The 17,350-nt window shown below is 59.4% G+C and overlaps 1 protein-coding gene across 4 annotated transcripts; it reads right to left on the bottom strand.

Moving 5' to 3' along the window:
• Positions 1 to 504: 504 nt before the first annotated feature.
• Positions 505 to 17,140, bottom strand: MDFI (MyoD family inhibitor). 4 transcript variants are annotated; one of them, XM_004739936.3, is made up of 5 exons: positions 17,011 to 17,140; positions 15,021 to 15,107; positions 7,025 to 7,207; positions 3,872 to 4,096; positions 505 to 1,332 (listed from the first exon to the last, which is right to left on the bottom strand). In XM_004739936.3, exons 1-5 carry the CDS (start codon positions 17,102 to 17,104, stop codon positions 1,076 to 1,078), a joined length of 846 nt encoding a protein of 281 aa, XP_004739993.1. In that variant the 5' UTR covers positions 17,105 to 17,140; the 3' UTR covers positions 505 to 1,075. The 4 variants fall into 4 exon arrangements, with proteins under 4 accessions (XP_004739993.1, XP_012917864.1, XP_012917869.1 ...); XM_013062410.2 differs by lacking the exon at positions 17,011 to 17,140 and adding an exon at positions 16,678 to 16,991; XM_013062415.2 differs by lacking the exon at positions 17,011 to 17,140 and adding an exon at positions 16,112 to 16,533.
• Positions 17,141 to 17,350: the final 210 nt, after the last annotated feature.

Raw genomic sequence — 17,350 nt, 5'->3', positions numbered from 1 at the left:
CCTCCAAGGCTTCGGCTAGTCCCGCCAGTTTTCTTCTTCATCAGGCCCCTGACACTCGGGAGACTGAGGCTGGGCCACGTGACCCCCTACTCAGGCCGTACTTGCTCCCAGAGCAGCCCAGGAGCAAGCCCAGACTGCAACGGGCCAGAGCTGGCCCGGGCAGCACCCAAGCCTCTGAGCCATCACAGAGAAGGGCTTCGAGAAGCAGGAGTCAGCAAGAGATTAATTAATCAAACCCCGAACACATCTGTTGTTAATTAATTCTATGCCAAGGGTTAACTCTTCCCTCCCTGGGCTTCCCCATCCCTTTGGTGTGAAGAAGGAAAAAATGGTGAGGAGTGGGTACCTCTCTTCTTACTGCCTTCGAGGGGAACATGAAGTTGGAAAGGGACCCCAGAGGGCAGGGAGGCCTCCCCCATCATTTGGGGGCTTTGTGTGTGTCTGTTGGGGGAGGGGGGAGTGTTTGCTTTTGAGACTAGGGGTTCTATGGACACTTCTCATAGGTGCTGAGATGGACAAATAACTTTATTTACAGCAACAAATAGGACAGGCCCACCCTCCATTCCCTCCCTCTCCCCTTCCAGTATTTTCTATACCGTTCCTGTCCCTCCTAGCTTAGCCCTGCCCCCTGGAGGACTTCGGGGGTCACCGTACAAGTCAGGCCCCCACGAGGGTCGGGTAAAGACGCTGGGGAAGGGCGTGGCCCAGAGCGGGCTGGGATGTCTCACTTCACATTTTGCTGAGCCTGGGCGGCGGGAGGCGGGGCCGCAGGGGCCGTGAGAGGTAGAGGAGCGCACAACCCGCCGGCCCCGCCTCCCCCCGCCCCCTTTGCTGCCCTCCCACTTTCACAGTGTTCTGCGGCCCAGGCCGTGGGGCCAGGCGCGGCTCCCTCCCCGGCCCGCCCCCTAGGTTGTCGGCGCGGCTGCGAGTCCCGGCAATGCGAGGCCGGGTGGAGGCGTGGGGTGAGGGGCCCTGCGGCGGCCCCGCCCCCCTCCGCGGAGCTGGCCCCGCCCTCCTCCCCACCCCCTCCACCTCCCAGGCCACTGCGCGAGGGGCGCTGCAGGGGCGGCGGCGGTCAGGAGGAGAAGCAGAGCCCGCAGCACTCCATGCAGATCTCCAGGCAGTCGGCGGACTCGCAGCAGGCGTCCACGATACCGCAGTCCAGGTCGCAGGGCAGGTCGCAGTCGGCGCACTCGCCCGAGCCGCAGCAGCAGCAGCAGAGGCACGAGTCCTCGGAGCTGCAGGAGCCGCATGTGGCGCAGTCCAAGACGATGTTGCACAGCGTCAGGAACTCGCAGAACAGGCAGGACAGGATGCAGTGGACGCAGCAGTCTGCGGGCACAGGCGGGGGACAGGGCTGGTGAGAGAGCCCGGGGGGCGAGGGACCCAGCCGCAGAGGGCTCCCGCCTAGTGCTCGGCTCCCCTCCCACTGCTCAGACTCATGGGGATGGTGAGGTGCCCTGCTTTCCGGCTGATAACCCCCAGGCACAGAGTTACACGCACCTGCCCAGTTAGCTGCAGAGCGAGGGTCCGAGCCCAGGTGGTCTGGATGTGTTGGCATGAATGAAACTCATGTAAACTTGCAACTAACTACTATTAGCCCCACTCTACAGATGAAGAAACTGAGGCACAAAGAAGTGGCTTCAGAATACACCCAGAATCCTACCACTCTGCTCATCTCACCACCACCCCCCCACAGCAACAACCGTCTCTCTGGTTGCCCCAGCCCCCATCCATGACTATACCTCCCTGCACCTACCCGCCATGCACTAGCCTAGAGGTACCCTTGCAGGGAGTCCCTCCTGTGCTCAGAACCCTCCGGTGGCTTCCACCTCTCTAGGAGTAAGATCTGGTCTCGTTCTGCACTCTGTCCTCCTAGATCACTCTGCGGTGACCTTCCGTGGGCACGGCAACCTACCATCCCCACCCCAGCACCCTCAGCCCCTCGCTCTGGCCCACCTCGCCTCTCTCCTGGAAGGACTTATCACCTGTCACCACACTACACGGCTTTTCCCTCCACTAAAATGTAAGCTCCAGAGGACAGGCATCTTTGTCCCTTGTAGTCAGTGATACAAGTCCATAGAAGGCGCCTGACACTGAGGTGCTGAGTAAAGAGATGGTAAGTGAACGAATGTGTGAGCCTATCCTTTGGCAGCCACCTGGGAAGTGGTAGAGCGGGGAACTGAAACCAGGCAGGCTGGCTCTGGAGCCCATGCTCTGAACTGCTCACTGGGCGGCCCGGATGCTCAGCTGGCATCCCTTCCAGGGGCTGGGCAAGCAGAGGAGGGGCCAGTTCCCTTGACCGGGTGGGCCCCTGCCACAAGGCTGCTGGCCCTATGGGGTTCTCACATTGCCATGGAGGATCTGACTGTTCCACCCCATTTCTGTGTGGAGGGACTGGGGTCTCGTACAGCCGGGACCCCTGCCTTCTACCTGCAAATGGAACAAGGCAGTTCTCTTCAAGGACAAATCTGATGAAGTCACTACCTTGTTTGAAATCCTTCCACGGCTCCCTATTGCCATCCAGATAAACTTTTTTAAGAGAGAGCGCCCAGGTGTGCACTTCAAGTGTGTGGGGCTGAAGCAGGCTCCCCACCCAGCTCGAAGCCAGAGGCAGAGCTCGATCCTCTGAGCCTGAGGTCATGACCTGAGCCAAAATTCAGAGTCAGACCCTTAACCGACTCAGGCACCTGGGCACCCCATTCCCTCCAGATGAAGTGTAAGACCAGTGTAGTTTACAAAGTGTCTCCCACTCCCACAGCCCCTGCCTGTGTGGAGTCTCACCGCCCCCCATTCCTCACTTAGAATTTCATAATCTAGCCAAGCTAGCCATTTCTCATGTCTGTGCTAAGGTTCCGTGGCTAGATTCTCCTACTCACCATTTGAGACTGGCCCATACACCTCCGGAGCTTTCCCAGACTCCCTTCCCCAGCTCTCTGGGCTTGTGTGGGTGTCCCCTGCTTTCTGTGGCTTTACCACTGTATGTGTCACCCCATATGGTGATTACATATGTGTCTTTCTCACGTGAGCTTTGTGAGGCCAGGGACTGGGTGCCCAGCACGGAGCACAGTGTCTGGCTCCCAGCAGATGCCCAGTACATTTTTAAATGAATGAACATTCCCTTCATAATTCAGACTATTGGGCAGAATCTGTTCTGTGGGAAGGCCGATGAACACGTTACGTCCAAATGTGTACCCAGAATCCTGTTTGCAGAAGACCACGCGGAGTCCCCCAGCATGGGCAGGAGGCACTTAAACATTTTGGGGTAACGGTTAAGGTGAAGCACCACTGACCTCCAGGCAGCCGTCCCCCATGCCGAATTAATGCCTGGTGGGGCAGGGAAGCCGGCTGCCCAGGGAAGCCCCACAGGGGACCCCATATTGCAGGAACGACGGCTGATGTATATGGGTTCTCTGCCTCTCCACCGCCCCACACGGCCCTCACCATGCCCCCAGTTAAGTATCCGATGCTGCACCTTTTACTCTGCCAGGTGTTCCGCTCTCATGAAACAGGCGGTCTACACCTTGAGGAAAATTGTGTTTCCAGAAACAGTGGCTTACGCTGGCTCAGCCCAGATGGTTTCATTCCTTGTTACAGCAACTCTGGGAGAGCATGGGCGGGAAGGGGCTGGTCTTGAGAAGGCAGGTATGCCTAGCTTTCCCCAGCAGGTGTAGCTGGCCAGGTTCCCTGGAAGCAGTGTTAAAACCGGTTTCCTGGGCCCCACCCAAAGGTTCAGATCCAGGAGGCCTGGCATGGGAATGAGCCTGTGCTTCTAACCAGCGACCCATTGAAGAGGCTGCTGCTTGTCCCGCCATCATGCTTGGAGGGGCCCAGCTAGGGAGGCCTCTCCCAGGGAGGCAGGGGGGCTTACCTTCCTGCGCCTGGAGGGGGATCTGGGAGGCAGTAGATTTGGTGCTGCCCTTGCTCTTCCTGCTGGCCTGACTGGCGAGAGATGGGTGTGTCTGCAACTTCTGGTGGGCCTTGGGGCCACCTAGGGCACCATTCCCCGCCCGTCTGGCGCTGCCCAGCTCTGAGGGGTGGCCTGAGCCATTCGCCACTAGTGGGGTGCAGCTCAAGGGGTTCCCCTGAGGCTGGCCTAGAGAGATGATGAGAAAGGTTAATGGGGGTGGGGGGTGCACGGCCTCCCACAGCTCTGCCCCAATCTTGCCTGCTTCATTCTTAGATATGCCACAGGTCATCTAGCTGGCTTTGTATTCTGCGGATGGGGAAACTGAGGCCCAGAGAGCAGCACTGACTTGTCAGAGGCACACAAGGAAACAGAGTTGAGCCTGGCTCATGACCAGTGCTCATTCCAGGAGAAACGGAGGTGCAAGGCAACCACAGGGGCTCAGAGTCCTGGACCCCATCTTCTTACCCCACTTGCAATCCATTCTCCTGCTTTTGGGATCCTGGGGTTTTGGCAAGAGTGGCTGTGGTGGTCAGGGTGAGGGGATAAGGACTGTTTGGCTGGGGGGCGGAAGGACAGCAGTGAAGCAGTTAACCTTCACCTTGGCCCCTGCCAAGCCCCCAGCTGTTTTTGCCCTTGGTGTGCTGGGTGATTTATTGGAAACATCTGTTTAGAGATGAACGCCCTGGCCCTGGGCTCCACAGGCGCTTCCAGAGCAGCCCCTCTATCTCTTCTCTTCCACCCCAGCTTCCCTACCCTGTGCTGCCTCTGTGGGGTGGCTGGCAGAATAAGTCTCCTGGAGCAACCCTGGGGGTCTGAGTGAGGGGGAGAGACCCGTGGTGGGGGATCCCCGAGGACAGAACTCCCTGAGTCCCCATTCCAGGGTGAGAGTCCAAACCAGCTTCACCAGTGGATCCAGGGAAGCTGGCCCTGGGGATCCCCCGAAAGCACCCAGTCCCTCTCCTTACCTCGGGTTTGCTCATCTGGATGACATGGTTCTGTTTGCAAGAGAGGGGGCTGTGTGTGTGTGTGTGTGTGTGTGTGTGTGTTTGGGGGAGGGGCTGAGAAGGTGACATGGAGAGGTGGGCTGTTGGCTCCTGGGTCGGACCCTCTGTAAATGCACAGATGTTGGGCACTTCCATCTCTTGGGCACCAAGGTGTGGGTCCCCAGCTCCCTCCAGGCCAGGCCTCTGGGTTTATATTGTAGTAGGGGGAGGTATGGAGGGGAGGGGGCCCTGGAGGCTGAGGAGAGGGGAAGGCAGCATCACTGCTTCCCCTGACTGAGAGGGCTGCGCCTTCTACAGAATGGTTGTAGTGACCTCCCATCATGGAGCACTTCCTGCTTGCCAGCGCCCCTTCTAAGCGCTCCACATGCCATTCTCTCACCAAGCCTCTCAGTTTCTCCCTGGGGTGGTATCCACCTTTCACAGATGAGGAAACTGAGTCCCAGAGAAGTACAGGACCCTGCCCAAGGTCCCACAGCTGGAAAGGGTCAGATGTGGGCCCAGCCAGGAGGCCAAAAGCTGGGACTCAGAGCGCAGAGTGGGGCAGAGACTAGGAGAGGAAGGGCTAGGGACGGAGCTGCTATCGCAACCATCCCTCATCCTAGAACTCATACCTTATACATTTGGGCTGTTGTTAGGTCCAACAGCGTGCCAAGAGCTTTCTGTGGAGTAGCTTCTTCACGCATCTCGATAGGTCTACTGTCATTGGCCCCATTTCACAGATGACGAAAAAACAGAGGCCGAGTTTGCACAGCTAGGAAGTGGAGCAGGGAGGGGATGGAGGTTGGGAGAAAGGAGCTGAGGCCCAGGTGGGGAGTGAGGAGGATGGGAGACAGGGCTCTGGAGAAGCTCCATGCCGGGAACCTTTGGCCCTGAGGTGTGGCTGGTGCCTGCATCTGGGTAAACAGGGGTAAGGCCACAGGAAGCAGCCAGGCCTGAATCATCCCGCTCCCTTCTTGGTCCCACGGTGGGAGACCAGCCTGAGTCCTTGGCCAGCTTCCGTGCCTCCTGCCCTGATGCCTAAACATGGGCACAGTGACCAGAGGGTGGGAGTGTGTGGTGAGCTGAGGGCGCTTGGAGGTTCGGATAGACACAGAGCTTGCCTGTGGCCATGGCCGTGGGGGTGGCCGTGGGGGCTGAGTCATAGAGCAAACACTTGGGCCCACAGACACAGAGGTGTCTGTCCAGCTCCCAGCCAGGACCCCTCCTCTGAGGCAACGGCACTGACCTCTTTCTCTCAATTCGGCTGGTGGGTGTGTCTAGAAGAGGCTGAGGGCAGTGTGCTAGCAGGATTTAGTAACCCTGACTTCCAGGGAGTCCAACTTAGCCCCAGATGCCCTGGCTGAAGGCGGCTCCCCGCTGAGCCATGCCAGCTGAGGAGGCAGGCACAGGGAAGAGCCCTGTGCCAGGAGACCTGAGATCCCCAGCTGTGTCCAGGCTGAGTGGTGCTGCGTGCCTTAGTTTCCTCATCTGTAAAATGGGCTTGGCACTTGCTGTCCTGCTGCCTTACTACAGGCTGGTCTGAAGAGTCTGTGAGATCATTCAGGGAAAGAAAGTTGGAAAGTGCAAATGTGTCTCTAGATTTGGTAGATCTTACTAATTTCAGACGACTCTGGCTGCCCCCTCCCCTGCTCCTGAGGGGGATGGAGGAGAGTTCTCTCTCTCCTAGAACCTCCTTGGACGCCTTAAACCAAGACTGGGAATAGGCTCCTTTCTGCTCAGAGTAACCCGGGACTGCTCTCTTTCCTTTTCATCCTCGACACCCTGGAGGGTGGGGCTGTGATGGGGTCTGGCTCCTAGCCCTCAGCACCCCCAGATCTCTTCCTCCTTTCATATGGCCCCACGCCCTCTGCTCTTGAACTGTATTGCCTGGAGCCTGTCCACCCTCCTTGTGAACTAATGTTATACTGAACATTTTGTACGTGGAGGTCTCTTTCCTAGACAAAATGACGGTGACCGTGACCTACACCTTTCTGTTGCCCACGCTTCAAGTTTCTGGCCCAGTGCTAGGCTCCCATGGGCACCCACTGCATGTCCACCAGCCCAAGGGATAGTATTCCCTAGCGCGACTCCTACATGTTGCCACTCCCATCCCCTGACCCCTAGGACTCACATGTCACAGCTTCTGTGGGGACATCGAGGTCAGTACTGTCCAGGGGCTGAGGGGCCCCAGGGCCATTGCCTTGGGGCATGGGGGGTGCCGCTTCCTCCAGGGAGCCGTCCTCTAGCACTGCCTCCACAGGGTGAGTGGATCCGGTTACTACCTCTAGCCCAGGCAGGAGGAATGGGATCTGGGCTAGAGAAAAAGCACAAGACCAAGGTATATTTTCCCAGTGCCCTCCTGTCTCCCCAGCCCTGGTCCCCTTCCCGCAGCCCAGAATGCCATGAGCCCTCATTCTCTGCCTCTCTGTACCAGCTACCCAGCCCTGACCCTATCTGGCAATGGTGCCAGGTTCCAAAGTGGAAAACTCCCAAAAGGCAAGGCAGGAGTGCTCAAGGGTGTGTGTGTGTATATGTGTGGATATGAGTGTGTGCACACACACACTTGTGTCTGTGTGGTTGTCAAGGACAGGAGCGGGAGGTGGGCCGTAGAAAGGGACGTGGAGAGAAGCACGGTGCGGGAAAGGACAGAGAGCTGGCAGTGATGGAGGGGTAGTAACAGGCATCCAGCGTGAGGGAGAGGGAAAGAATCAATGGGACAGTGAAAGGCAGAAGCAGAGAAAGCAAGCATCAGAAGGCGGGGTTGGGTGCCGAAGGAGGGAGCCCCCAGGAACCCAGGGACAGACAGCCTGTCTGTCTGTGAGGGAGACTCAGCAGAAAGTCAGTGAGGGGGAGGCAGGGAAGGGGGGGGGTCAGGAGCAGAGGCAACAGAGACGAGAGTGCGGCGCAGGCAAGGGGGAGAGGGAGACAGGTCAGAGAGAGGATGACAGTGGGAGAGTCAGAGACCTGGGGTGAGGAGAATGATGGGCCTGAGGCGGATGGCCAGGCAGGAAGAGAGGCAGGGAGCCGGCCCAAGAGGCTGGGAAGAGGCGGACCGCAGCCACATGTAATTACAGTGACCAGCTCGGCCCCTCTGCGTAGGGTGGGCGGAAGGCAGAAATGGAGCCACCTTCAAAACCCCAGCCCCTGAGGCAGCAGGACTAGGGCCCCCCTGGGCCCAGGGGAAGAGGAGGGGGGATGGGAGGTGAGGGAGGGAGGCAGAAAGGGGCCTGGGCTCCCATCCCTCAGTGCCACCAGGGCTGTAGGAAGGCCTGAGGGTAAGCAGGGAGGGTGAGCTCAGGGACCCGGGGCCCGGGGTCCGGCCGGCAATCACATGGTGTGGGGTGCAGCCCGAGCCTCTCATCAGACCCCCAGTTGTGCAGTCAGGGAGGACGAGGGCTTCGAGGGGGTGCCCCACCACATGCCATGTTGGGAGCAGGGGAGACACAGAAATGAGAGACTCAGAGAGACACAGAGACCACAAGGGCACAGGGAGAGGAGAGCCACAGGCAGACAGAGAAGGACAGAGAAAGAAAAGAAAGGGCAGGAACCCAGAGACTAAATGTTCACCACCCGCCCGTGCACACCACACAAAATGACCGAAAGAGACACACCCAGGGCGACGAGAGATAGACAAAGACTAGTCTTGGAAATAGAAACCGACTCAGTCACAGAAAACACAGGGGCCTCCACACACTGGACGTGTCTGAGCTGTCTCCAAACGAAGCCCAGCCAGGACAGGAGGCAGGAGGCCCCCATCCGGGGGGCCAGTGAGGGTGGGGCAGGCAGGTCTGGGCGCTGGGAGCAGCCTGAGGGGAGGGGACCAGCCAGGGGCTCAGCTGCCCCACCCCCACGGGGGGCCCTGAGCAATCCTTGTTCCAAAGATTCCCGTCCTCCATGGCGAGGGGGACCAGGCCCTAGGGGACCCAGACAGGTAGCACAGAGACAGCAGGCCCGAGGGACGTGCTCACACCTGCCTGGGAAAAACAACAGGACATTTCTGAAGACAGGAGCTGGGGCGGGAGAGGGACCCTGGACTCCTGCAAGCTCTGGGGGTGTGTGGCAGAGTTACAGGTGGGCACGCCTCCTGGTGACCCCAGCTGCTCCGGAGAGGGAGGCGTGGGCTCCATCCAGCCCCCATCTACTCTTGGGGTCAGTTGAGAGCCCCCTCGCTCCTGGGTTCACGAGACAGGAGTCAAATGGCTTTTGGAGGATCACAGGGCTGCGGCAAGGAGAGCAGGGGTGCTGAGATGACACGCAGGAGAGATGGCGGAGTGATGCCTGCTGGATGGTACCTCTCCCAGCCCGGAGCCTGGCCTACAGCTCAGCCGGGGCTCCTGGGGGCTAATGGCAAGCTGGCATGAAGATTGAGGCTCAGAGCTTGGTCCTGATTTCTAGGAAGGGAGGGGCCTGCCCAGTTCCAGCCTCTGGCCCTAGAGGCACCGGGCTGTGGCCCTGATGGGCAGTGTGGTCTCTCCCGTGTGGTGCGATGAAAAAGGCCTGGCAAGGAGCTGGAAGAGCCAAGCCCTGGCGTTTACCAGTAGCCAGTGTGGGCGAGTTACCAGGACTCTGTGCGTGTAAAGGGTGGTGGTGGGGCGCCTGGGTGGCTCAGTTGTTAAACGTCTGCCTTCGGCTCAGGTTATGATCCCAGGGTCCTGGGATTAAGTTTCGCATCGGGCTCCCTGCTCAGCAGAGAGCCTGCTTCTCCCTCTTCCTGCTGTTCCCCCTGCTTGTGCTCGCTCTCTCTCTGTGTCAAATAAATAAAATCTTAAAAAAAAAAAAAAAAAAAAAAAAAGATTGGTGGCCTTCATGCTTATCCCTCAGGGTTTCCAAGAGTAAATGAAGCATGCAGGGGGCCGTTCATGAACCTTCCCATCCTCCAACCCTCCTCTCCTCCTTTCCCCCTCCCTCCTTCCCTCCCTTTCTGTGCTGTTTGGTTTAACATTTATGAAGCAGCTATGATGTACGTTGCAATGTGTGAAGTGCTGGGAACACCAAAATGAGGAAGAGGAGGTCACTGTCCCAGGAGTCGTCTGTGGGAGTGGAGGGGCTGTCACACACACTGAGGGGCAAAAGGCACGCTGTGCTGTGGAGGCACAGACCCTGGGGAACTCATCCCAGGGGTGCACGTGCATGTCATGTGCGAGTGTGTGTGTGTGTGTGTGTGTGTGTGTGTGTGTGTCTGGGAGGCTTCCTAAAGAAGGTGGTGCCCACATTGGGTCAGCAAAGAAGGGGGAAAGGACTTTTCCAGAAGAGCAGCAGGAGCCAACCTCTGGGTGGGTGGGTGGCTGCGCATGAGCAAGGGGAGCCGCAGCCCCGCTGTTTGGTGATGTTGAGGCTGGGGAGCCTAGAGAACTGGGGCCTCGTGGTGGCTTCCCAGGCTCCCTCCTGAGGTCCCTGGGGTGCATGGGGATGACACCATCAGTTCTGTCGTAGAAGGAGCCAGGACTGCAGCTCTCCTGGCTCCCGTCCACGGTTGGAGAGGGATGAAGGTGAACAGAGGGCTTAAGGAGACCAGTCCCGATCTCTGCCCTCCTCCCCCAGTGTCGACACTCTCCGGCAGCCTCTCCTTGTAGGTCACCTACAGGGCTGGTGACCTTGAGGCCTTGGGAACAAGGAGACATCCCAGACCAAGTCCCAAGGAGGCCCTCCTGCAGGGAACCTGCCGCTCTAGGGTGAGCCTCGTACCTCAGGAGGGTATCAGGGAGGAAGGACAATCCAGTCCAGTCACCTTGACCTGGAAACACAGAGACACGGGTCTCTTGGAGCCAGGAGGTGACCCAGCAGATGCTGGACAGAAGAGGAACCCATGCTGAGTGGGCAGAGACACGGAAGCAGAATGAGAAGGCATTAAGGAGTGGTGGGAAGACCAGAGCTCTGAACGAGGGATCCTATCCGGAGGGCCTGGTGCCAAGAGACAGCTCTCCCTAGAAGCACACAGAGCAGAAAAGTTGGACAACAGGTGGAGCTCCAGGCCTCAACCATCAAGAGACCAAAGGAGCCCCACTTTCCTTCCTGGGACCATGAGCCCCCACCATTCAGCCACAGAGGGAAGAATGTCTCGGTGGGGAAGCTCCCAGAGGAATGTTCCAGAGGATAGAGATGTGGAGAGGGCTGGAAGGAAGCGGTGGCCAGCAAAGGCCAAGGGCTCTGCTGTGCATGTGCAGTTCATGTGTGGCATAAAGGTGCCTGCCCCCACTCAGGACCCCAACCTCCCTGGGGGTGCCATCTACCTGCCCAGCCACATCCCTGCTCCATCTGACCAGAGGGTCATATTTTTCTCATGTGCACAGGGGGTCACACATGCTGGTGGTGTCTCTGGGCCAAAGCCCCGGCCCTGTGCTTCTTTCTAGGGTCTCCATCTGCAAGAGGGCAATGTAGAAAGGCAGCAGCCACTTTGCCTCCATGCACTTTCTTCCCTAACATGGGATAGGTTTGGAGCCAATACCCTGAGTTCTGGAAAGATCTCCCAGGAGGGACTGGAAACGTGCTGTTTAAGTCCATAAGCCAGGAGCACCTGGGTGGCTCAGGGGATTAAGCTTCTGCCTTCAGCTCAGATCACAATCTCCCAGTCCTGGGATTGAGTCCCACCTTTCATCTCGTCATGGAATGGGCGGGGGCAATCCCTGCTCAGCAGAGAGTCTGCTTCTCCCTCTCTCTCTCCCTCTGCCTTTCCCTCTGTTTGTGCTCACTCTCTCATGCTCTCTCTAAAGCAAATAAATAAATAAAATCTTAAAAAATATAAACTCAGGGGCGCCTGGGTGGCCCAGTGGGTTAAGCCTCTGCCTTCAGCTCAGGTCATGATCCCAAGGTCCTGGGATCAAGCCCTGCATTGGGCTCTCTGCTCTGTGGGGAGCCTGCTTCCTCTTCTCTCTCTCTCTCTCTCTCTCTGCCTGCCTCTCTGCCTACTTGTGACCTGTCTGTCAAATAAATAAATAAAATCTTAAAAAAAAAAATAAAAAAATAAACTCAGAAGCCCAAGAGGGAAGGCCAAGAGACTCATAACTTGGGCAGAAGCCTGGTAGGATCCTTCTGGCTGCCTGCTGTCCACCAATGTGAGAGGAGCCGAAGAATGGAGGGACCTCTTCCAGGTGGAATGGGTTCACCCCAAGCCTGGAAAGTGCCCACAGGACCTTTGTTCTGGCACTCTAGTTTCTAGTCACTCAAGCCCAGACCTCTCCCTTGTCTTGTGGACAGTGGATCCAAGCTTCCCCTGGGAGCTCTGAATACCTCTGGAGAGGTCCAAGATCTCTCTGCTCAGAGAGTAATGAATAGAACCCAACACTCCAGTCTCTCCTTGGCCTGGCATTCAAGGTCTCAGTCTACATCTTCAGCCCGATAAATGGGCAGGAAACCTGTATTCTTGGCAGCCTCACCATTCCATGGCCCCAGGTCACCACTGGGCCTTCTGACCAATCCACCCATGCTTCCATTATTCTTCTTAACCAGAAGGTTTTAACCCTCTCCTCTCCCACTCCCCAAATCCAGCCGGATTCTCCTTCAGGGTCTAGCTCCAGCTTGCCCTCTTCCTCTAGCAAGCCTTCCCTTGATACTCAAGCCAACGGTCCCTCTTCAGAGTGGTCCATCGACTGAGAACTTGGCACCCACTTAGCATGCTCTTGTTACTGAGAACTTGGTAGTGAAATCCGGGCCCCTCAGCCAAACTGCAGCCCTCCCTAGCTCCATCTCTTGGGGTGGTGGCACAATTCACCCCTGCACCCATAGTGGGCACTCAGCAAGTGTCTGTTGCTAAGGACAGAATCTTGGAACTGGAAATGCCCCAGGTCAGGGGCAAAGGAGAGAATGAGGGGGTGAGGACTAGAGGTGGCTTTTGGCTCCAAACCCCAAGAAGGCGAGAATCTGGTCTCATTGGATGCATCCTTGTGATACACCAGTCACAGTCCCTGCCACTGGGCTCACGAGGGCCTGAGCTGGCCAGTTAGGCTGGGTTGGGTTGGTTTTATTTTAGGTCTGAAGGCTCCAATTCCCCAGGAAATTCAATTTAGAACCAAGAGCAGGAATGTGACGCCTCAGTGCTGGACAGAAATCTGCTGTGGGTTAGGGAGCCAGGCTCTCCGTGGGCTCGCAGGGGTGAGTGGGGAGGAGGCACTGGGGAGAGCTGAAGGTGTGGGGGCTTGGCCACCTGCCCCAATCAGAGGTGTCCTGAGTCCCCTTGCACCCTGTCTGCATCTTGGGCAGCTGAGGGCGGGGGTGACTTGCTCCCTGGCTGTCCTACCAGCCAGGCCCCCAGGGGCAGTGCTCAGCAGGGAGTGTGGGGGATTCTGGTCTCTGCTTCAGGCGTCTGTGGGGTTTTGGCTGGGTCTCCTGCGGTTTGGGCTTCCTGGGCAGCAGGGCTCATTCTCCCAAGGCGGCAGAGCCAGGCCTCCTCGAGTTATGAAAGCCACATTGTCTGGCCCAGCCCAGGCTGGGGAGGGGGCTCCTTGGGCCCCTGGAGGGTGGGAGGGGGCGCCTCAAGTTACGGCCTAGGGCTTTACCCCTCCAGGTGGCCAACCCTATCCCAACAAGTGAAGTCCCTCTTCTCCCTGCTGGGACTCAGAATGGGTCATTCCAGGCAGCAGTTCTTGCAAGGAGGTAGTGGGGGAGAGAACAGAGGAAAAGGATAAGCGGAGAAAGAAGTCAGAGCAAAGGGAAAGGGTGGGAGAGGAGAGGCCCAGACAGTGAGGAGGGTGAGAGAGGCCAAAAGGGAGAGAGGTTCCCAGACACAGAGAAAGATCCTTGCCGGTCCCGCCCCAACCTCTCTTTCCAGGCTGAAGGAGTCCACTTCTTGGAGGAGCTCATCCTCCAGAAGTCTCTGCTCCAGGGGCCCCACCAAGAGGAGAGAGTCTGACGGCTAGCGGGGATACTCAGCAGACACATTAGTCTGGCCAGCCATCTCCCACTTGTCCTCGCTCTGCTGTAGGAGATGCCCCACCAGGCTGGGGCTGGGTGTGCAGCAGGTAGACCTGGGGAGCCGACAGCCTCTCCAACAGGCACACAGGCCCAATGGGCAGATGTGCAGACAGAAGCCAGAAAGGGGAAGCTACTCGTCTGAGCCCATGCAATGAGTTAGTGTCAGAGGTCCAGGACCAGACCTTCTTATTCAGAGACACAAAGAGGGGAGAAAGGGAGAGTGGGGGTGGGTGAGAGGAAGACAGAAGACTGAGACTAACCTGCTGGGACTGAAGTCCAGAAATCTGGGCCTAGACTCCTGCTTTCCACCCCACTGCTCCTGGACAATTCCCAGCTGCTCCTGACTTCTCCCTGGCACTGCGGGCCACTGTGAGCCTCAGCCTTTATGGGCACAGTCAGGAAAATAGACCGAGAGCCACAGCCCCAGAGTGCCTATCCTATACCCCTCAGGGAGTCACAAAGCCTTCCAGGGTTGGGAGGCTCCTGCAGAAATCCCAGTGGGGTTAAAGACCCTGCGAATTGGGGGTGGGGGCATTTCACTCCGGCTGTGGGCAGTTGGTTGGAGTGAGTGTGCGTGTGTGCGTGTGTGCGTGTGTGTGTGTGTGTCTGGGCGGGAGCGCGCGCGCCTGCAGGGTGGGAGCAGCGACAGGCCAGGCCCGGGTAGGGAGGAAGAGGAGGGAGACAAGATGGCAAGGAGGGGAGGGGCCAGGTCCTGGAGCTGCTTTCAGCGGACAAAAGTTTTCGGGAAGCGCTAGACTCTCCTTGGGTTGGGGGAAGGGAAGGAGAGAAACTCAGACACCCCAAGCCCCGTCTGAGGCCCCCATAAATATTTACACACTGGGCAGAAACGACTGGGACACAAATCCCAGACGGACAGACACCGCGGTGGTGTGTGTGTGTGTGTGTGTGTGTGTGTGTCTGGTGTTGGGAGTGGGGGTAGATGGAGCCAATTTGGCAGAGCCGCTGTCTCCATTCGGCCCTGCCCCCATCACCCCAGCCCTCCACTCTCCTTGGACCTGGTCCCCGATACCCAGTCTCCTCATTTCCACCTCCACCCAAGCTCCCCAGAACAGTATCCCCGCGTCTCAGGGAGGAAGAGTGAGAATTAGCAATCCCCCCACCAACTCCCACAACCCCCATTCCCTCCCCACCCCCGGCCCGGCCCAGCTGGGCCGCCTGCCCCGCTCCCTTCCAGCCTCGTTCTCCATCTGCGGTCCTACCTGGGCCCGGGGCTGCGCTGGGGGCTCCATGGGGCGCGTCGCAATGAGGGGGGCACTGGCCACTCACCTGGGACATCGGCCCGGGACCTGCCAAAAAGAGGGCTCAGCGGGCGGGGCCGACCTTCCCCTTGCGCGAGCAGGGGAGAGGAGGACGCGCAGGGGGTGATTCGGCCGCAGACCCGCGCCTCCCCACTTTTCAGCGCGGCCACCGACCAACTTACTCGAGCAAGCTGCGCGCTACCGGCTCGGCCCGCGGGGATCACTGCGCTGGGGCTGCCATGCGCGCCTGCTGAGGGCGCCCCAGCCGAGGGGCTGCTCGGCTCCCCGCCGCTCGCCCCGCGCCCCCTCCCCTCTCACTCGCTCCTTTCTCCCATTTCGGCGCCAGCTCGAGCCGCTCGCCCCCTTCCTTCCTTCTTCTTTCTCTCCGGCCCCCTCGCTCCTCCCCCGCTCGCCTCTCCCTTCCCTCTTCCCAGGCCCACCCTCTTCCCGCCCCCTCCTCGCCTTCCCCGTCGCCCCCTCCTCCCTTCCCTCCCCCCTCCCCCAGTCCCTTCCAGCGCCGGGATCGGCGCTGCCTGGGCCGGACACGTCTGTCCGCGGGGACGCCGCAGCCCGAGCCCCCACAGGAAGCCGACTCCGAGCGTTTCCTCCGCGACCTCGGAGCTGGGCCCCTGTCTCCCCAAATCTCCGCTCGGCCCAGGCCCAACGTCCCGAGGGGCCGCCCGAGGAGCTGCGCCTTCGCCTTCTCCTGCTCTAAACTCTGCAAAAGTTTGCGGAGAATCAGGAGAATGAGAGAGAGAAACCTCTCTGACCACAGCCACCTCGAGCCAATTGTCTGAATAATTGTGGCCCCAAATCTCGTAGTCCTAAAGACGGGAGTGATCAAGGTCTTCGGGCACCCTTCGCACATCCTGTCGGTCTCCGCCCTGGGTGGGGGTCTCACAGACCTCGTGCCCACCCCTCCAGAAGCTGTCCCTCAGGGAAATCCGGTAATTAGTGACCATCTAGCCTCCCGCGTCCTGCAGCAGTCCCGAGCATCCTTAATCCCCCCAGCCCTGCCAGCTGTGCGTGGGAATTCGTGTCAGAAGACCAACTTTGGAGGCAAAGAGAGGTTCTCCGAGTTCAGCCCTTCTTTTGGCTCCAGACCGGAATCCGAGGCCTTCCAAGTTGCGGGTGCTCGGGGAAGGCGGAGAGAAGGGGCCCCTCCAGGCAGGGACAGCCCGACGGCACATCTGGAATTGTGAGCTGGTTCCCTCCTAGGGGCCGTGGGGACAGGGAGGAGTCGCCTTCAGGCAGCCCAGGGGCGAGAACCCTCAATACGACCCCGGGGTCAGGTCCCCGAGAATGGGGGAGGGCTTGAAGCCTGCGCCTCAACGGCTGGTGCTGGGCGCGCCGGTGGGATGGTCCTCAGGTGGGGCCGCCGCTGGGGTGCCAGCGTCTCGGCCACACTTGACCTGGGCCGCATCGAAGCCGAGTCTGGGCGCCCCACCACGCCGGCCAGTGAGCAATTAGGGAGGCGGCGGCGGCGCCGGCGCCGGGCCAGTTCCCCAAGTCCCGCCTTCCAGCCCGGGCCCGAAGCAGGGGGCTGGGACACGGGGGGCCAAGCGAGGGACTCGGGGCCTCTCCTTGGCCTCCTCCAGCCCCCGCGGTCGCTACTTACGCCGCTCAAAGGCCCCTGCGGCGCCGTCGTGGCCAGGACCGCCGTGGCCCCACGGCTCTCTCCGCGCTCTCGCCACCCGCGGCAGCGGACCTGCGAGGAGCCCAGGTGGCTGCGGCCGGAAGCGGGGCTCCCGGGCCAAGAGGCGGGGTCCCGCTCCCAGGGCCCGGCTGACTGCTGCGGGGCCCGGGCCTGACGCCCCGGGAGCCAACCCCGATCTGGCTGTGGTCTGAGAGCTCCGGAGAGCAGAGTGGACGCCCCCTTCCTGGCAAGGGCTGAGTCACCAGGACGCACCCGCGCCGGGGCTCCGAGACTGCTGCATTCTTACCGGCTTACCTGGGCCTGCGGCACGGGCCTCGCCCTCCTCTAAGGGGGCGGGGAACGTTGTCTCCAGGGCAGCGCCCCCTTCTCTTTCCGTTCTCTCTGGCATATACGGCCCCTCCCCAACCACAGACCCTAGCGATGCATCCCTTCTCAATCTTTATCCCCGCCCTTAAACTCTGGATCCGCTCAGTCCCCCATCCTTACTCTAAGTTGCCTGCTTGAGCTCAAAGTCCGAGGAATCTAGTCCAGTCCTAATTAGTATGTTTGGTTTGTTGGAAATGTAAAATACGCTTTAAATTGAATACCACACACCCTTTTACAGGTGCACTCAGTTTGTGAAAACTCAGCAAGG

This window comes from Mustela putorius, unplaced genomic scaffold (assembly GCF_011764305.1).
Source record: "Mustela putorius furo isolate JIRA1106 unplaced genomic scaffold, ASM1176430v1.1 tig00003983_pilon_pilon_pilon, whole genome shotgun sequence".
Classification (NCBI taxonomy): Eukaryota; Metazoa; Chordata; class Mammalia; order Carnivora; family Mustelidae; genus Mustela; species Mustela putorius.
The sequence above is the reverse complement of the archived record's forward strand: the minus strand, read 5'-3'. Positions and strand labels throughout refer to the sequence as shown.